Source organism: Falco naumanni, chromosome 6 (assembly GCF_017639655.2).
Source record: "Falco naumanni isolate bFalNau1 chromosome 6, bFalNau1.pat, whole genome shotgun sequence".
NCBI classification, from domain to species: domain Eukaryota; kingdom Metazoa; phylum Chordata; class Aves; order Falconiformes; family Falconidae; genus Falco; species Falco naumanni.
Genome location: NC_054059.1, coordinates 62,095,578 through 62,112,621, shown reverse-complemented (window position 1 = coordinate 62,112,621; position 17,044 = coordinate 62,095,578). Strand labels below are relative to the sequence as shown.

Sequence of the window (17,044 nt, the reverse complement as noted above, 5' to 3'; positions counted from 1 at the left end):
ACATGGCATCCCTGGGGTCAAGCTGAAACAAGTGAGACACCAAGAATATGACCTTAATAAATTTGTAACTAGGCTTGTGCTACTCTGACGCTCCCAGAACACATGTTAAAAAAGACCCCAACCAAACCAACCAACCAAATAAAAGAACCCACACCGAACTAAACCAAAACCCAAACACAACATTTCTTGAGGTCTTGGCAGAAGGTCACGCTACAGAAGGAATAAAGTATCCCGAGTGGTTGGTTGCTGTCCAGATGGTACCAGGAATCACCATTGCAAGAACCCTTGCAAAAGCATCTTCAGCTGAATCAAGTGAGACTCCCCTCTTCCGTTCACTTTCAATCTAGCTGCCCCATGGTGATTACACAGGAATCAAACAGCGTGCACAGAGGTACTGCAAATCTGGCACGTTACAGCACTTCGCCAAAACACTCACTTAGCCCCAATGGCAGTTTGAACACATAAGTGAAGAGCTGGGGCCGAGGGTGCAGTTCCTCCTCCTTAGGCGTACACACCTGGGCAGTGTCACACCGGTAATGAACATGCTCAGTCTGGAATGAGCAGAGCCTTAGCCAGGAGTAGATTCGGTTCCAGTCACGGGAGGTGAGGGAGCAGAGCAGAAGAGATTGAAGTGTGTCTGAGAGGTTAAGTAACTGCATGGCTGCAAACCTTCACATGGCACATAAAAACATATGCCACACAAACCAAGGCTAGTGTAGGAGCTGGTGGCCCCTCAGTTCCCAGAACTCTGTCCCTACTCTCAGCCCCTCCAGTGTCCCAAGTATTTAACCCTTTCACAGGTTATAGGCCACTTCTACATACCTACTGAAATGAATTAATTTTCGTAATTAAAACTTCTTACTTTCATGCTTTTTTGAGAAAATTATCTATTTATGGGTTGCAGTATCTTTGTATGTTCACGTTTCACTACTACCAAAAATTACTAGTTCTTTTTTCCAGAGCATATTAAATATGAGAACAACAGTAACATTCCTATACCTACACCTAGATGTCAACGTGTAAGAAAGCCTAAACGAAAGGGAAGTATCCAAGCACTAGGTACAGTAAATGGATGCTATGGCATGATTCAGTTGCTTAAGCAGAAACATCTAGTGCTGTCTGCAGACACACCTGACCACCCCTTCCAGCCTCCAGCTGCCCTACTCTTACATTCAGCCAGAGCAGCACGTCTTTGACACAGCAGGGCACCTCAAACACCCAAGAAACTCATCTCAGCGGATAGCTACAGTCTCTTCAACGGCATTAACCCTGCACAATACAGCCCCCAGTCAACAGTCAGTGCAAACGTCCTTTTGAGATGCCTCTGGGACCTAGGGGATATACACTACAAAACATATACAAACCCAGAAATAAATAAAAGGATTAAATAAAGATGAAATAAAATAATTCAGAAATATTTTTATTATTTCATGTATTCATAGTACAAAAGAACCATTTTCTTCCTATACCCCAATGGATTGCCTTGTGCAGCCCCTAAAGCACCCCCCACCCACCCCCACTTTGGACACCGCTTAGACCTCACAGCCAATGTTAACGTTGATCCACCACACAGGCACACATGTTCATGTGTACAAGAAATACATCCACAGAAGCCAGCTAACTGAAAAGATCAGTAAGTAAACTAATCCCCAGTGGAACAGACTGTATCGTGAAACCATCGAACTGTCTCTGTATTTTGCGAACAGTAGCAGAGAATTTGCTGAGGCATAATAGATATGGGTTGACCAAATTTCGTAAGAAACAGAGCACTGGCCACAGAGGCAACATAAATATACATACAGAGGTAAACCATGTCCAGGCACTCCAATAAAGTAGTCACATAGTATCTTTACGCGCTGCTTATTGACAGTTAACTGTGGTGCATAGTTGGCTGTGGGATGGTGGGTGTCACTTGGCAATTTCAGCAACTAAGAAAATGCCAAATCTTCTAGTAAGACAAGGACTGTAATACTTCAGAGTTACAGATTCATCAGGAAGGCAGAGTTCTGACTGAAGATAAAAACTACAGATTTACACCAGTGCTGTGCTTCTCCAGAGCCCCCAAGCATTTATGGAGACATAGTTTAAGTCTAGAAATTGTTGAGTTAGGATCTCAGTCCAAAAGTTCAGTATTTTACATCCAGTAAATGCCAGAAAGAGGTATAAAGGCATCCTTTACGGAATCTTCTCTGATGTTAAGACCTTAGAAGCACGGCAGCGAGCCTATAAAAAGTGGGGAGAAGGGGAAAAGAATAGTTTAAGGAATGAAAATATCACTTTAAAAAGCATTTTTCAAATTATTAGTTTAATAAGCTTAACAAGTATAAGGGGGTTGTATTTAGTCTTAATTAAATGGGAGCTTTCAAGACAAAATTCAAAACCCCAGATATTTTAAAATGTAAATCACATCTTTGAAAAGAGGAAAAAAAACCAACCCCCACCCCACCCCAAATCCCATACAATACTCTTTTTACTGGGTCCTGAATTTTAAAGCTTTTGCTAGGAGGAAGAGAGGATGGCTGTGTTTCACTGATATTTCTGACATGTTCAGGCCCAGAAAACACTTAAGGCAACACCTCATTTCAACACACTGATGTTAAATACAGTTGAGCAGGTGACTCAGCCACTATTTATTTCATAGTTTAAATAGAAGTGTGTCCTGAACTTGAACATGCTGAACAGTGCTGATAAGTCACCACAGAATCAGAATGTGGGTCCTCAGAATCAATTTGTTAGTGTAGGAAAGAGAAAGCTTAAGAAACAAAAATTACATCTGACATTCAGCTGAAAACTTCTACGGTCTTAAAGAGTAACTATGCCCAAAGTGAAGCGTGTGGACAGGATTTAGAAAAACGCCAATGTAAGACGTTTGGAAGTGTGTTTTAAATATACAAAGTTCTAAGTACTTTCAGAAAGCAGAATGCACTAGGTTCTAGCATCCAAGATGAGGAGACATTAGATGGTTAGGCCTCAGTATCTGTGTGCCTTGCTATTCAACTATCAAAGGCTGATAGATGCCACACAGTTTTACAAAATTGCAGTAAAAAGCCCTGAACATAATTTTGGACTATGAATGTTTTGTAAGTACCTTATATGCCCACAATAAGTTATTTAGGGGAAAATACTGTAAGAAAATTAAAAGAAAAAAAAACACAACCCAATTTACATCTGCGAACAGTGCAAGCTTCATAAAAGACTCAGAAGTTGTCAGTTACATCAGTATGGCGCTCATTTACATGCAAAACTGTTTTTGGTTTTGATATCCTGTGACTACTCAATTCACAGACAAAATGCAGAAAGTAGCAGAGAAGATAGATGAGGGAAGTGAAGAGATGAAAAAAATCCACCATGCAACCATATATGCATATCCATTTGCGTATTAAGAGATGCAGATTCTCTTAAGCTTTCTTAGACAGAAACTATTCTCTGGAATACTTACAGCTTTCTCTTCCAATGACAGTACACCATCTACAGCCACTATCTGGTATTGCTTTTCTTTTAAGCTACCCACAAATCTTCGAAGCTGTCTGAGACTAGTACCATCACTGTTCTGTTTTAGCAGTTTCTGCATTTCTTGGGAAGGACATCCCGGGTCAAACAGCAGCAAACATAAGTTTTTATTCTTCTTCTCTTCTATTCCAACAACAGTACGACTATGACCTAATTGCAAAATACAGAGTTTCAGTATTTTAAAAAGCACATAAATCCCATTTATTTCCTTGTAGCATACTAGATTTCAGATGAAGGAAGACATTACTTGAAATTTAATAAGGCAGTTACAAGAAAAAGAGCAGATGTCAAAAATCTGAGATCCCAATAACATCCAGGTCTTCTATGCAATAAAAACACAAACTTTAATATTGCTTTTATTACATAAAACAGTAACAGCAAATAAAAGCCACATCTTCAATTAAATGAAGAAGCAATGTAAAAGGCTGCTCTGAATTGCAGCACATAAAGAGAACACTAAGAAACCAGCATATTGTGATACTGACCTTGATGTTGCAAGTAGATGGGTGGTTTGGAAGTACACACTACCTTTGTACCACCTTCATTATCTGTAGAATAGTAACGCAAAATCCACTCAAATAAATGAGGGTGTGTACCCATAGGGCCAGTTGGTTTGTGAAAGTCAATGATTTGACACCTACAGAACATTTAGAATGGAAGCAAAAATAAAATTTTAAGCAGGATGTTACAATTTTTCACCTCTCAGCCCCTTCCTCCTGCACCAAGACTGTTTTGTAAACAGCAATTCCAGACATCAAGTGGTTGTTATCACCTTTTTTTTTTTAATACAGGAGGAAGGGACACATAATTATAAGGCAATGCAATATATACTGTTCAAACTGGAAAATTTACTCCTTAACAATGAAACACTCTGATCAGTCTAACAAGAACTTGTGAAACTTACAAAAAAAATCTAACATTATAATTTTTGCATGTGATATATGTACAGTAGAGAGTCCAATTAACAGCTTTCAGAATTATGCACATGAATAGCTGAAATTCAGGTTCTTCTTGAGAAGAAACTTCCAGAGACATTAAGTTTTACTCAGTGTTTGATTGTATGCGTACATGGCATAATTTTTCATCAAGTGTCAATGATCTAAGTAGTTACTCAGTTTATGCACCTGCATAAGTAGTTACACAGCTTTATATTGTGCTGAATCAGATCTGTTTATAGGTTGGTTAAATTTAAAGCCACTAAGGTGGCTTTATCATTACACAGCTGGTAATTCTGACTTTTAGAGGTACAGCACTTAAAAATAAAGCAATATTTACTTTATCCGGAGATTGGTTAAGAGCGAATAGATTTCACATGCTCCTATCCATGCTTTGGAACCATGTAATCTGTTGTTGAAGTGAGATGCCCCTTGAGGATCAAAGCCTTCCCTCCAGGCGTCTTCAATCATGGACTGAATCTTTGGTATACTAGGAATTAGTGTAGTATCTGGAACAGAAGAGCTTTTGAGTTGTGGTTACAGTTACTGACATAGTCTATTCATTAAAAGTATTCAGCTTCTTTTATAAGGTTGACATTACAAAGATGCACCAAAAAGACTAAAGCTAAAACTTCAACCACATCATGCCTTGCCAGTATTCACCTCTGATTCCTTCCGCAGTTAAGCTCCAGCGATAGAACATACATTTAATAAGCATCATTGACCTAGTGAGCCTCGCTGCGTAAATTAAAAGGCAAAACATCAATCAGTAGGTTGTCATCCAAGGTATGTGAAACAAATAGGCAGTGTTTTGTTTAATACCTCTCAAGCAGTCATTATACAAGCTATTTTGCAGCAGTGAGGAAAGGAGCATTTGGAAATTCCTGTAACCACAACCCCAGCCTCTGTCACCCAAAGATGACTGGAAGTGGTCTACTCCTGCTGAAAGCCATACATGTCTCACATCTTTGTTTTCGTTCTGATAGTACTTGCACAACGCTTCAATGACTCCTAAAAGAAGACAAAATATAAAGTTTATCTGTAAAATTAACTACAAAATTTGCCAGAAAAAAAGATTCTTTACCCAGCTTAGAACAGATACAGATTATTTTACAAACAATTTATTTTAAAACTTCTCTGTGATCCTACGTTACATCTGGAACGCAAATCACAAAATCAGTGGACACTGCACCTATTTCTTTTTTATGGTCTTTACTTCAATGAATTTATGAATACTGAAGCATTAAAAAAAATAAATAATCCACTTGCTGGATATTCCACATCCCCCTTTTTTACATGAAAGAACATGCTTGAGAATGCTCTGTCCAATTTGTAAAGTTAAATTCTCAAAGGCTATTAATTACCACGCTATTGTGAAGACAATCATTCCATAGCCATCACAGATTTTTTTTCTGAATTCCTCTCTGAAGTCTAAATATCTACCAAGAATGAAAACTTTAAATGTATTGTCCCCACTCAATACATTTTATAGAAGTAATTTTATTTTACCTGTCAAGATCCAAACAGCTATTTTGTGAGCTAGAACCACTAGCAATTAGGTAAAACACCTTTGAACTGTGGTCCTGACAAGTAAAGACAAGAAAGCCTTTTCAAAGGGACACAGAAATCCACTTTAATTTTGTACCAATTATAAAATATTTCAAATAAGATGTATCAAGTAAATATCTACTCCTCCTAGTAGTCTTTTAGACTTTGTAATCAGATGAACACCATGCTCACCTGGGACAAACTTACACAATACTTCAACTAATTGAAACACCAGATAAAAAGCTATTGTAAATTTTAACAGCTACACTAGGTTAGGAACAAATGAGTACTAAGTAGTAAAGAAGCAAACGCTTAAGGACAACCAACTTGTAATAAAACATTTGCATCTTTTGAAGCATATTGTATCTGGGCCTTTAACCAGACAACTTGGTTCCATAGGAAAAAAAAAAAAACAAACAAAAAAAGAAGAAAAAAGTCTACAGGTTAGAATAAAGATTAGAAATACACCATGCTTTAATTTGCCTATTAGTTTAGGACTAAAAGGCTACAGATTGATCTAGAAAATAAGGATTAGAACTAGGATGCAACCTGTTATTAAGCACCCAGTTATATGCTTTGTTAAAGAAAGGTTTGGTCCCTACAACCGAGGTCTAAAAAAAGTCTTCATTGTATAATTTCAGCATTTTTACCTGAGGTCTTAGTTTTCCCATCATCTATACCAAAAGCCAAACATTCCATCATGTCAGCTTTCCTCTTGTGATATTCAAAAGGCTGCATCTTTCCCCTATCAACTTCCCTTTCCATATTCTTTAGGAATTGCTGCTTGTAGCCTCCAGAATTATCCAAGCCATATTGTCTCTGTTAGGGATGGAATGTGTATGATTTAAATCACATTTTTTGAATTCACCGTCAGTGATTTTGAGAACTGCATGCACAATCAGTAACTTTAAAAAACAGTGAACAAAAGACATAAAAACTTCAGATGTATGGTATTTTAGAGCTGAAGGCCAAGACTCACTCCTGAACAGGAATGTGGGACTTAGGAAAGCCACACCTGGAAAAGCAGGCACATCCCTCTGCTCCCTCTTGGGCAGACAGCCATTGGCACAGAGGCAGTCAACGGCCAGGAGGTAGTGAGAGCGGAAAATGAGCTATCAGGGCTGTCAGGTGGCAGGGAGAGGGAAGCAGGATTTTGCAGGGAAGTTGGTGATGGTATCCAGGAAGAGAATGGCCAGGGTGCTCAGGGCCTTAGGTATTCTGGCAGGGAATGTGCTCCAGGCTGCAACGCAAGGCAGAGCACCAGAGCTGGCTGAGGCACAGTAGAAGACACCCAAGTGTGCCAGGGGCCCTGGTGAGAGCAGTACGGCATGCACAGGGAGCACCCAGCACCACTAAAGCAGTAAAGCCAAATAGCTCAAGGCAGGCATGCCCAGCACGCGTGCCAGGATCAAGGCTGCCAAGAGCTTGCATTTGGCTGCAACCCACTCCTGCACCACCACCTCAACACCGCCTGGCTCACTGCACAGGCCTGACCTGGTATGGCCATTCCAGGTCATTACAGTTCCAAGATGCTCAGCTTCTAACGCCACATTTGTTCCAAAGTTTACCATTTAGGAATATCGCTGTACCTGCAGCTTTTTAAATTCTTCCCTCTCTTGCTTCTGTTCTTCTGATTTCTGCCGTTTATCTTCTTCAATTTGGAGCTGTTGAGCCAGTTCTAGATCTCCTATGTTTCCACCTACTCAGGAATAACATTTCAAAGAGAGAGGACTTAAACAGGAGGTTAACAATGCTTTGATGGATCATTTATTTAATTTTTTAAGATTCTACATGTGCTTAGGAAGCAGACACATGTAAACACAACTGGACATTAATTTTAGGAGATGCATCCCACATTTTTTTGAGTTATTAGCAACAAACGCGAAAGAGGACTGACTGCATTCAGTCCACCAAGATTCAGACTCTTGACGTGGACAAATTTTATGCAGTTACAGGAGAAATTACTTGGCAAATAATGCATGTACCGTACCTCTACTACTACGAAAACAGCTTTTGTTTATGATGTTTCACTTATTGTTAGCAAGAAGTCCCCATTTCTTGAATAACACACACTTACTAGCTTCTAGGATCACTGGCAGCAGTCTCATAACAAAGTGACAAAAACAAATTTAGGATCAGAGAACTGGATCAAGAATCTCTAGGATTTTATTTGCCATGCTAATAAGCAAAATTAATTTTTAATCCTTTTTTTGCTATGACTAAATGAATTGGCATAAGCACTGAGAAAAAAAACCTGTAGTTTTCACAAGCTATATATTTCCAGCTCATCATACTGGAATGTGCCACAATAAATTCCATGTATTCTATAGAGCTAGAAAAAAAATATAACATGACTGTCTTTAAAATATTTTTCACTCTAAATTTTAGTTTTGGCTGACATACAGTGCATTTACTTAATCAGCACACATAGACAAATATTTATTTTAGCGTATGTAATTAATTAGAGCACTTGGGCAAGTAATAGGATTTGCTATTAACTGTGTTAATTATATACATGTCCAGTTCTCTTTTTAAATAAGGAAATACTTAAATTTTGTCTGAGATTCTATACTACAACATGCAAATACTAGTAAATGCTTTCAAGTATTATCAAGCCTGTATCCTTTCACGTACCTTCTGAAAAGCTATGTTCCTCTAAGTGTAAATCCACATGTTCTTCAAGTATCTGTATGTTTGTACAGGTAAGACTGCACATTGGACATTCATATAGCTGTTCACAATTTCCTGTGTCTGAAAAAGAAATGCGATTTCTTGATTAATGGAATTCCATTTTTTTAGTGAGAATCATCCCCGTAACTGATATACAGTCTAAGATACAGTAATGAATTTTGTGTTGCCATCAAAATTCCTCAAGTGAAAGGCAGCAAGTTCTAAACAGCTGTTGCTCCCTTAATAATTTAAGAATTTCTGTCTAAATACCTGAAAATTAAGACGCATTTTCCTTTTGTCTATTTATCACGTTTTGCCCCATTTAACTTATAGATCACAACTTGCTAGGATAGTATTTGTTTTAAGAAATGCTTAGTCTAAATCATCAAACAGTTAATGAAAAGATCTGCCCTGCTAACAGAAGAACATTTCCTTACGAAACTTATTCATTCTGCCCACAAACTGCTGTGTTATAACACAAATATTAAAGTAAAACGTGCTGCTGTTCTTACTTTGTTGGTCTTTCTGCATCTCCTCAAATATACTTTCTGCAGTTTTAGTATTATTATTGAAAAGCACCACAGAGAATAGTTAATGTTCAAAAAGACTTCATCATTTAGATCCTCAGATTAAGTTGTACAGGGCCTTTTCCACTCTCCAAGGAGAGACACCCTACAAGCTCCCCAGAGAAGTTACTTCAGTGTTTGACCACTCTCACAGCAAAATAGAATTTCTTGTATTTAAAAGGCATTTCTCATATTTTAACTTGTGCATACTGCCTGTTGTCCTGCCACTGGGCACCACAGAGAAGAGCCAGACTCCATCCTTTTAAGTCCCTAGATTTTACTTGCACCTTCCTAGGTCACAAAACACAGGAATTCATATGCCATGTTAGCTGTTTCTGGAAAGCATTTGCCCAAGTTGAAAGTTCATGACTGGCTGGGGGGAAACTTGATGGTATAATACTAAATTCGTTAGCAATATTTTGAATAACACTGCATGCATATAGTTTCCTGAAACACACTATGCACAAAAAACCCTCAAAACACCCTTAATACAACTATTTTTAAAATAGAAATCAGCATGCAGGCAAGTTATTTATTTATTCAAGGTGTGCATTATTTGCATCCGTAGAAGTAATCTATTATTCAAAGCTAAGATTTGGTGGGGCTTTTTTTTTTTTTTTTTTGAGAAAACCATTTTTAATCACAGACTAAGCTGTGTGGTTGATCATACTGCCAGATTATGCACCCTAATCACCGTTTGTATTTCTTGTCAGTATCAAGAATGCCAGTTGTCTAAGAGAAGTACCCACTAGCAGAGATGCTGTTACTTTCTGAAACAGTTTCTGAAATAGCTACCAGCAACTTTGGACAGTTAGAGTAAAATTCTGGCCATTATTCTTAATATTAATTTAAGTATTAAAACATCTTAATATTCAAATAAATAATGATTTTCCTTACTCCAGCTTTAGCCTCCAAAATATCCTTGTGGTCTCCAAACCAATGTTTAGTATTTCAGAATACTTTGGTGCTGGATGTTTCCTAAGTCTCTACTTCAAATTGAAAACTACCTTTCCCTAACGTACACTGCAACTGCTCTACAGGATCCCGTCAAGGATGAGACTTCAAGAGACAAACTCAAACTTTTGCAACCAAACATATGTCAAATAGGTAGAAACCACCTCCCTATCACACCAAGACATTACTATCTGCTTTCATTGATAGGAATGGTGTATTTTGGGCACACAAGACATTGCAGGTTCATCTGCATAGTGTTTCCTGCTCTGGAGCAGATTTTTTCAAGCTACACCTCCACCATCTTCGCTCACTGTCCCTTTCTAAGTGACTCCTCTGCCGTCTTCAGTCGCTGCCCCAGCACACACTGAGTGGCCTCGGAGTGTAGTCCACTGGCTCACAGCTATGTGACTAATAGACGGCCAGTCTGTTATTCAACTTGAAATTTAGGCAACATATGTAAATACCTATAGTGAAAAACAAGAAAGAATTTGAAAAACAGAGGATGTTAGCTAATCCTTACAGTTCGCAAAACAGGGCCTTGGGAGAAGCAATAGACACCATAAATTAGCGAAGTAGTAACAGGATAAGCTCGAGGACAACAAAAGGATTAATGAAACTAAAGTAGAAAATTACTTGAACTATGCGTGAACTATCCCAACCGGTGTACTAAAGACCCACCCTCAAGAGAAGGAAGCCCCCTACTAACACCACCCCCCACCCCCACCATGCGCTGTGGAACACCCAGAACGCTGTACTTTTACATGGAGACAAGACTCGTGGAAACCCAAAAGAATTAAGTGTGACGAACCCTAATTGTAAACTGCTGTTCAAGGCCTGTAAAGCCCTGACGGTGTGTGTTGGGGCCGGGCCGGCGCGGTGGTTCTGCCTCCTGGCGCCCACCCGCAGCCTGCGAGCGCCGCGGCTCCCTGTGCGGGCCAGGCCGGGCCCCCACGGGGGGCACCCGCTCACGGGGCACACCCACTCACGGGGCGGCGGGGCCCGCCCGGACCCACAGGCCGCTCCTGGCGACAGGGCTCGGCTGAGCCAATTCCAGGCCTGGGCACGACCAGCCCTGGAGCCGGGCTAGCAGCAGCGCTTTGCAGATGCATGTCCCGGTGGAAGGGGGTGACGGGGTACGGAGAAGAGCAGCAGGACTGTGGGGTTTGGTTTGGCCTCTGCATAAGGTGCATCAAAACGACACAAAGGAGCGTATATGTTTCTACCCTTTGGTGACAGCATGCCTTGGGTTTTGGTATCGCACACCCCTTTTCACATTTGGATTTTGAATGTCCGTGAAAACTTGGGAGTGAGGTGTATGCACCTGTAATTAGTGCATGAACCATTGGGTACATTCTTTTCGGTACTGAAATGGGTTCCTCTCCTGCAGGAATGCCCCTTTGCTCTCCCCAAGTATGCATCCTAAAAGAACTCGAGTAAGTTCGGAGGGGACCCTATGACAAAGAATAAATTGAAACAATATTGGAATAAATGGTGGCCATAATATGAGTTAGATGATGGGGGAAAATGGATCTTTAAAATACATTACAGTTGATGTTATTTTGTAGGAGGCAAGAGAATAGGGATGAAACTCCTTATATGTTGATTTGTTCTTTGCTGTAAGAGATTATTGGGATTGTAAGAGAAAATGTAACTTAATAAATGGAATATTTTCACTGTCTAAGGAAACTAAGAAAACAAATTGAAAGCTTAAGTCTTGTGTTAAACGTGATGTTGGGACCTGCCTTGGACTAGGAAAACAAAGGTGGCTAGAAAGTGAATTTCATGAAAAGGCTGTCTCTGATGCCAGTCCAGTTTCAAGCAGAACTACAGGAAAAGAAAAAAACGGAACTACAGGCACCTTTGAGAGCAGCAGTGGTGCCTGAAGGACAGGTAGTAAATATACATGTTCCATTCACTACCTCGGACTAATTAAATTGGAAATGAGACTGGATCATACCGTAGCAACCCCAATGGAACATCGAGCATGGTTAAAACAGTGATATTAACACACAATCCTAACTGGGGAGACATTCAGGCTCTGTTGGAATATTTGTTTATATATGAGGAAAGACAGTCAGTGTTGGAAAAGGCCCAAGAAGGAGTAATTAGAAAAACTGGGGGTTTGGGCTTAAAAGTCATGGGAACTCCTAAGCCCCAATGGATTTCTCCCCAAGGAGGATCCAAAGTGGGATCCAAATAGAAGCGGAGGATTAGATCAGTAGAAAATGTATAAAATCAACCTTTGTTATGAGATTCAGAATGCAGTAGAGAAACCTAAAAACTGTGTGAGGTGAAACAAGGAAAAAAGGGATCTCCCTTAGCCTTTTATGAGAGACTGTATGAAGCAGCTTGTAAGTCTTGGACACTGAAAGTGAGGGAAATAGAATGTTATTTAATATGCTCTTCACTAGACAGTCTGCACCACATACTAGAAAGAAGCTTCAAAAAGTAGAAGGGGCAGATGGGATTGTGCCTTCAGAACTGATACCATACACCTTACAGGCAACAGACAACAAGGCTGAAATAAAAGAGGGATAAAAAGAATCAAGCTAAATCAATAACTGCCCTAGATAATCCTAATGGCCAAGAATGGAGAAAAGGAGTAAGTGCCCGAAGGCAAGGAGGATTGAGAAGATGAAGTCAGGGATGAGGACATGAATTACCCCTCCAAACCAAGGAATGTGTATATTGCAGAAAAGGACAACACTGGAAGAGAGAAAGCCCACTGCTTAGGAGTGGACAGAACAGGGAAGCAAAAGCTGTAGGAGTTATGGCAGAAGTAGGTTTAGACTGAAGGGGACTGGGAGACTATTAATATTTCCCCAGCTGATCCACTGGTTCCAGTTCAAATGGGAAATAAAATTATTAACCGTTTAGTCGATACAGGAGTGACATACTTAGTTGTAACTAGTTGTAAGAGTCCTTTAAGTAATAGCTTTATGCTGATTGGGGGGGTCATGGGAAAGCAAGCTTTGAAACAATTTTTAAAACTGATGGAATGAAATATTGGAAGTAAAACTGTAATTCACAAATTCCTCTACATGCTGGAATGCCCCTTACTTCTAAGGATGCAATCTGTTTAGTAAATGAAGAGCATATGTAACTTTCTCTGATAAGACAATGCAGCTACACCTGCCAAAGGAAACAGCTTGGAAGACTCAAATCCACTTATTAACAGAGAATCATCAGAGAGATGCAAATATCCCCGAGAAAATTTTGGATGCTGTAATACCTACTGTACAGGCAACCAACAGACCTGGAAGAGCAAAGAACACAGTACCAGTAAAGGTTGAATTAAAACCTGAAACATAACCGGTAAGAAAAAAAGCAATATCCAATTAAGTTAGAAGCTTGAATGGGTTAGAACCACTAATAAATGATTTTATTCAATATAAAGTATTATATTCAGATTCAATAGTCCGATCTTACCAGTTAAGAAACCCTAGACTCAAGAATACTGACTGGTGCAAGATTTGAGGGAAATTAATGGAGTCACAGTTGACGTACATCCTGTGGTTCTGAACCTTTATACCTGGTTCTCATCTTTACCTAATAACTGTTTTATTTTACAGTATTAGATTTTAAAGATGCCTTCTTCTGCATATCCCTAGAAGAGCAGGTCAAAAACTTGTTGTGTTTGAATGCAAATACCCAACAACAGGACTAAAAGGTCAACTCTGCTAGACTGTGTTACTCCAGGGATTCAAGTATAGCCCTACTTTGTCTGCTAATGTATTGGAAAAAGAACCGGAAGATTGGCAAGGTTAGAACTCCTCAATTACCTTGCTTCAATATGTAGATTATATTCTGCTGGGATAACAGAAAAAAAGCACAAATTGCTTAGACAACTGTAGAATATCTGGGGTTTGAGATTTCACAGAGTGAGAGAAGACTGGGAACAGAACGAAAAGAGGCCATATGCTGTGTAGCCTCTGCAAAATCAAAGAATTAAGAGGATTTTTAGGAATGGACAGGTGGTGTCGCCTGTGGATACCATATTCTGTTTAACTGCTAAACTGTTTTATGCTGCCATCAATGAAAGGGCCTGAAGAAATTCTTCGATGGATTCCTGAATGTTGTAAAAGCTTTGACACTATAAAATTGAAACTTATGAGGGCCCCCGCTCTGCACCTGCCAGACTTGAGTAAGCCTTTCACTTCATATGTGTAAGAAAAACAACATGTCGCCTTAGGAGTTCTAACTCAAACTTTTGGAGACTGGAAAAGGCCGGTGGCATACTTCTCTAAACAGTTAGATGAATTGAGCAAGGGATGGCCAGCACATCTTAGAGCAGTGGCAGCAACAGTCTTAATTAGTACAGAAACTTGAAAATTGAGTTTGGGACAACCTATTATCATTTTTATTCCTCATGCTGTTTTGGGACTGGAGCAGAAGGGCCATCCCTGGTTGTCTTCAAACAGACTGATTCAGTATCAGGCATCCTTGATTGAACAACATGATGTCACTTTGAAGGTGACCTCTGTCCTGAATCCTGCACCCTACATCCTACTAATCAAAACAATGGATTGGAACATGACTGTCCACATGTCATAGAACAGGTGTACTTCAGCCAACCAGATCTGAAAATCCAAACTAGGAGTTATTCACTGATGGAAGCAGGTTTATGTACAATGGGCAGCAAAAAGTGGGATATTCTGCCATAACTTTGAAAGATGAATTAGAAATTAAAACACTGCCTCTCAATGCACCAGCTCAGAAAGCTGAAATTATTGCATTGATTCTAGCCCTAGAACTGTCTGAAGATAAAAAAGTAAATATTGATATGGATTCAAAATACAGTAGTACATACACACAGGGCCATTTGGAAAGAATGAGGGCTTTTCTCATCACAAGGAACTCCAAACGTGTGAAAGAAATTTTAGGACTCTAACATCCAGTTCAAAACCCAAAAGTATCTGTGATTCACTGCAAGGCTCACTGGAAGGTAAAACCAGATGTAATTAGCTGAAGAGCAGATGAAACTGCAAAACAGATAGCTCTATTGAATTCTGTAATGGGAGCTTTGATTCCTATTGAGAAGTTAGTATTAAAAGAGCCTCCAAATTACTCTGAAAGGGATGATCAATTGGCAAAACTTCTGAATTTTACCAAAACTGAATATAGATGTTGGACAATGGACATTGGACAGATGATAGTTACTGCTCCATTAATGAAGGAATTTGTAAAGAAAGCTCCTGAGGAAACCCATAAGGGATCAGAGGCAACAGTGGCAAGCATAAGATATTATGCTGTAGGGATGAGAATGCAACAGCTTGCTAATATTATTGTGAAACAATTACTAATTTGTTGCAGAAATAATCCAAAAATACAGAAAAGACCCCTCCAGGACAAATTAAGAGGGGACATACTCCAGGCGAACACTGGCAAATAGATTTCATTGAGTTACCAAGATGTACCAGCAGGTATGTGTACTGATTACTCATCGATACATTTTCTGGATGGGTATCTTTCCCATGTCAAACCAACAAGGCAAGAGAAGTAATCAGAGTGTTACTGAAAGATATTACTCCTAGGTTTAAAATACCTGAGGGGATAGCACCCAATAATGGGCCTCATCTTATTGCTAAGGTAGTACAGAAAATTGTCAGGTTCTTAGGAGTTTGATTGGGACTTACATATACCCTAGAGACTGCAATCTAGTCAGAAAGTAGAAAGAATGAATCAGACCCTGAAAAGACAAATCTTAAAATGATGCCAGGGAACTCAAATAAAATGGGTAGGTGTCTTGCCCATAGCTTTACTATGAATCTGAATTACCCCGAGGGTTCAAGAAGCAATTACTCCTTTTGAAATTTTATATGGCAAACCATACCCTGTAAGTAGATTAACAGGGAAAGGTGATCAGATGCATGTAAGCAGAAATCAGATACTTACTGAATACATGGGCATATTCTATCTTCATTTCTTAGGTACCTGAATGAAAGAGTACCTGTACCTCTGGACACCCAGTACATACCTTCCAACCAGGAGATTTAATTTACATCAGAACCTGGAAAGACGAACCTCTGAAAGAATGCTGGAAAGGACCATATTTAGTATTATTAATCACACCCACAACGATCAAGGTAAAGGAAACAAACTCTTGGATTCACTATACTCAAGTAAGGAGTGCCTCACTGGAAGAGGGGAAGTCAGGAGAGACCGGACTTCTGAAACTGAAATTACCACGGCACCAATGAAATGCGCCTGGACCAACTGGGAATCGAGCAACGACAGAGCCTCGTACGAGACAGCGGGTGCTCTCCAGCGGCATCCTCCGGTATGAACACCGCAGAAGAGGCGCTCCGGCTGTACCCCCGGCACGGTACAGCCACCCTCGGGCAGTCAGTCCCTGGCACAGCGGCAAAGCGCTGCAGGCTGGTTTTCCCTTCACCGCCGGGCGACCACCACGGCCAGCCCCAACCTCCGCCGGGCCCAGGCGCGCCGCCCCGCTCACCTGTGCCCGGGGCGCCCAGCAGGTGTCCGTGCCGCGCCCTGACGTGCGCCTCCAGCTCCCGCCCCGCCGCCTCCCCACAGAAGGGGCACTCGGGCAGCCCCTCGGCGAGCTCGGGGCGGTGGGCGCTCGGCGGCCCCGGCTCCGGGTGGGCCACCTCGATGTGCCGCTGGAGCTCGTCACAGCCCGGGGCGGCGGCGCCGCAGAGCGGGCAGCGGGGCTGGCAGCCCAAATGCGGGCGGCCCTGGTGCCGCCGCACCGCCGCCTCCGTTGACAGCGCCTGCCCGCAGACGTCGCACACCAGCATCCCGCCGCCGCCGGCCGCCTCCCCCGGGAAGCAACACAAACACACTTCCGCCCGATGAGCGCTCCGTGCCGGCCGTTACCCGTGACGTCACATCCTGCCC

At 40.8% G+C, this 17,044-nt stretch overlaps 1 protein-coding gene across 2 annotated transcripts; it reads right to left on the bottom strand.

Moving 5' to 3' along the window:
- Positions 1-1,394: 1,394 nt before the first annotated feature.
- On the bottom strand, positions 1,395-17,013 carry ZUP1 (zinc finger containing ubiquitin peptidase 1). 2 transcript variants are annotated; one of them, XM_040597263.1, is made up of 9 exons: positions 16,641-17,013; positions 8,628-8,744; positions 7,583-7,692; positions 6,644-6,812; positions 5,268-5,456; positions 4,786-4,954; positions 3,996-4,147; positions 3,440-3,660; positions 1,395-2,223 (listed from the first exon to the last, which is right to left on the bottom strand). In XM_040597263.1, exons 1-9 carry the CDS (start codon positions 16,942-16,944, stop codon positions 2,176-2,178), a joined length of 1,479 nt encoding a protein of 492 aa, XP_040453197.1. In that variant the 5' UTR covers positions 16,945-17,013; the 3' UTR covers positions 1,395-2,175. The 2 variants fall into 2 exon arrangements, with proteins under 2 accessions (XP_040453197.1, XP_040453198.1); XM_040597264.1 differs by lacking the exon at positions 16,641-17,013 and adding an exon at positions 14,998-16,594.
- Positions 17,014-17,044: the final 31 nt, after the last annotated feature.

Excerpts from the sequence above, each read along its gene's own strand:
- ZUP1 (XM_040597263.1), bottom strand. The coding sequence starts at position 16,944 with ATGCTGGTGTGCGACGTCTGCGGGCAGGCGCTGTCAACGGAGGCGGCG. Across the intron at positions 6,813-7,582 it reads AAGAATTTAAAAAGCTGCAG|AGACAATATGGCTTGGATAA; the intron begins GTACAGCGATAT and ends CATCCCTAACAG. Across the intron at positions 4,148-4,785 it reads TTAACCAATCTCCGGATAAA|GTGTCAAATCATTGACTTTC; the intron begins GTAAATATTGCT and ends AATGTTCTGTAG.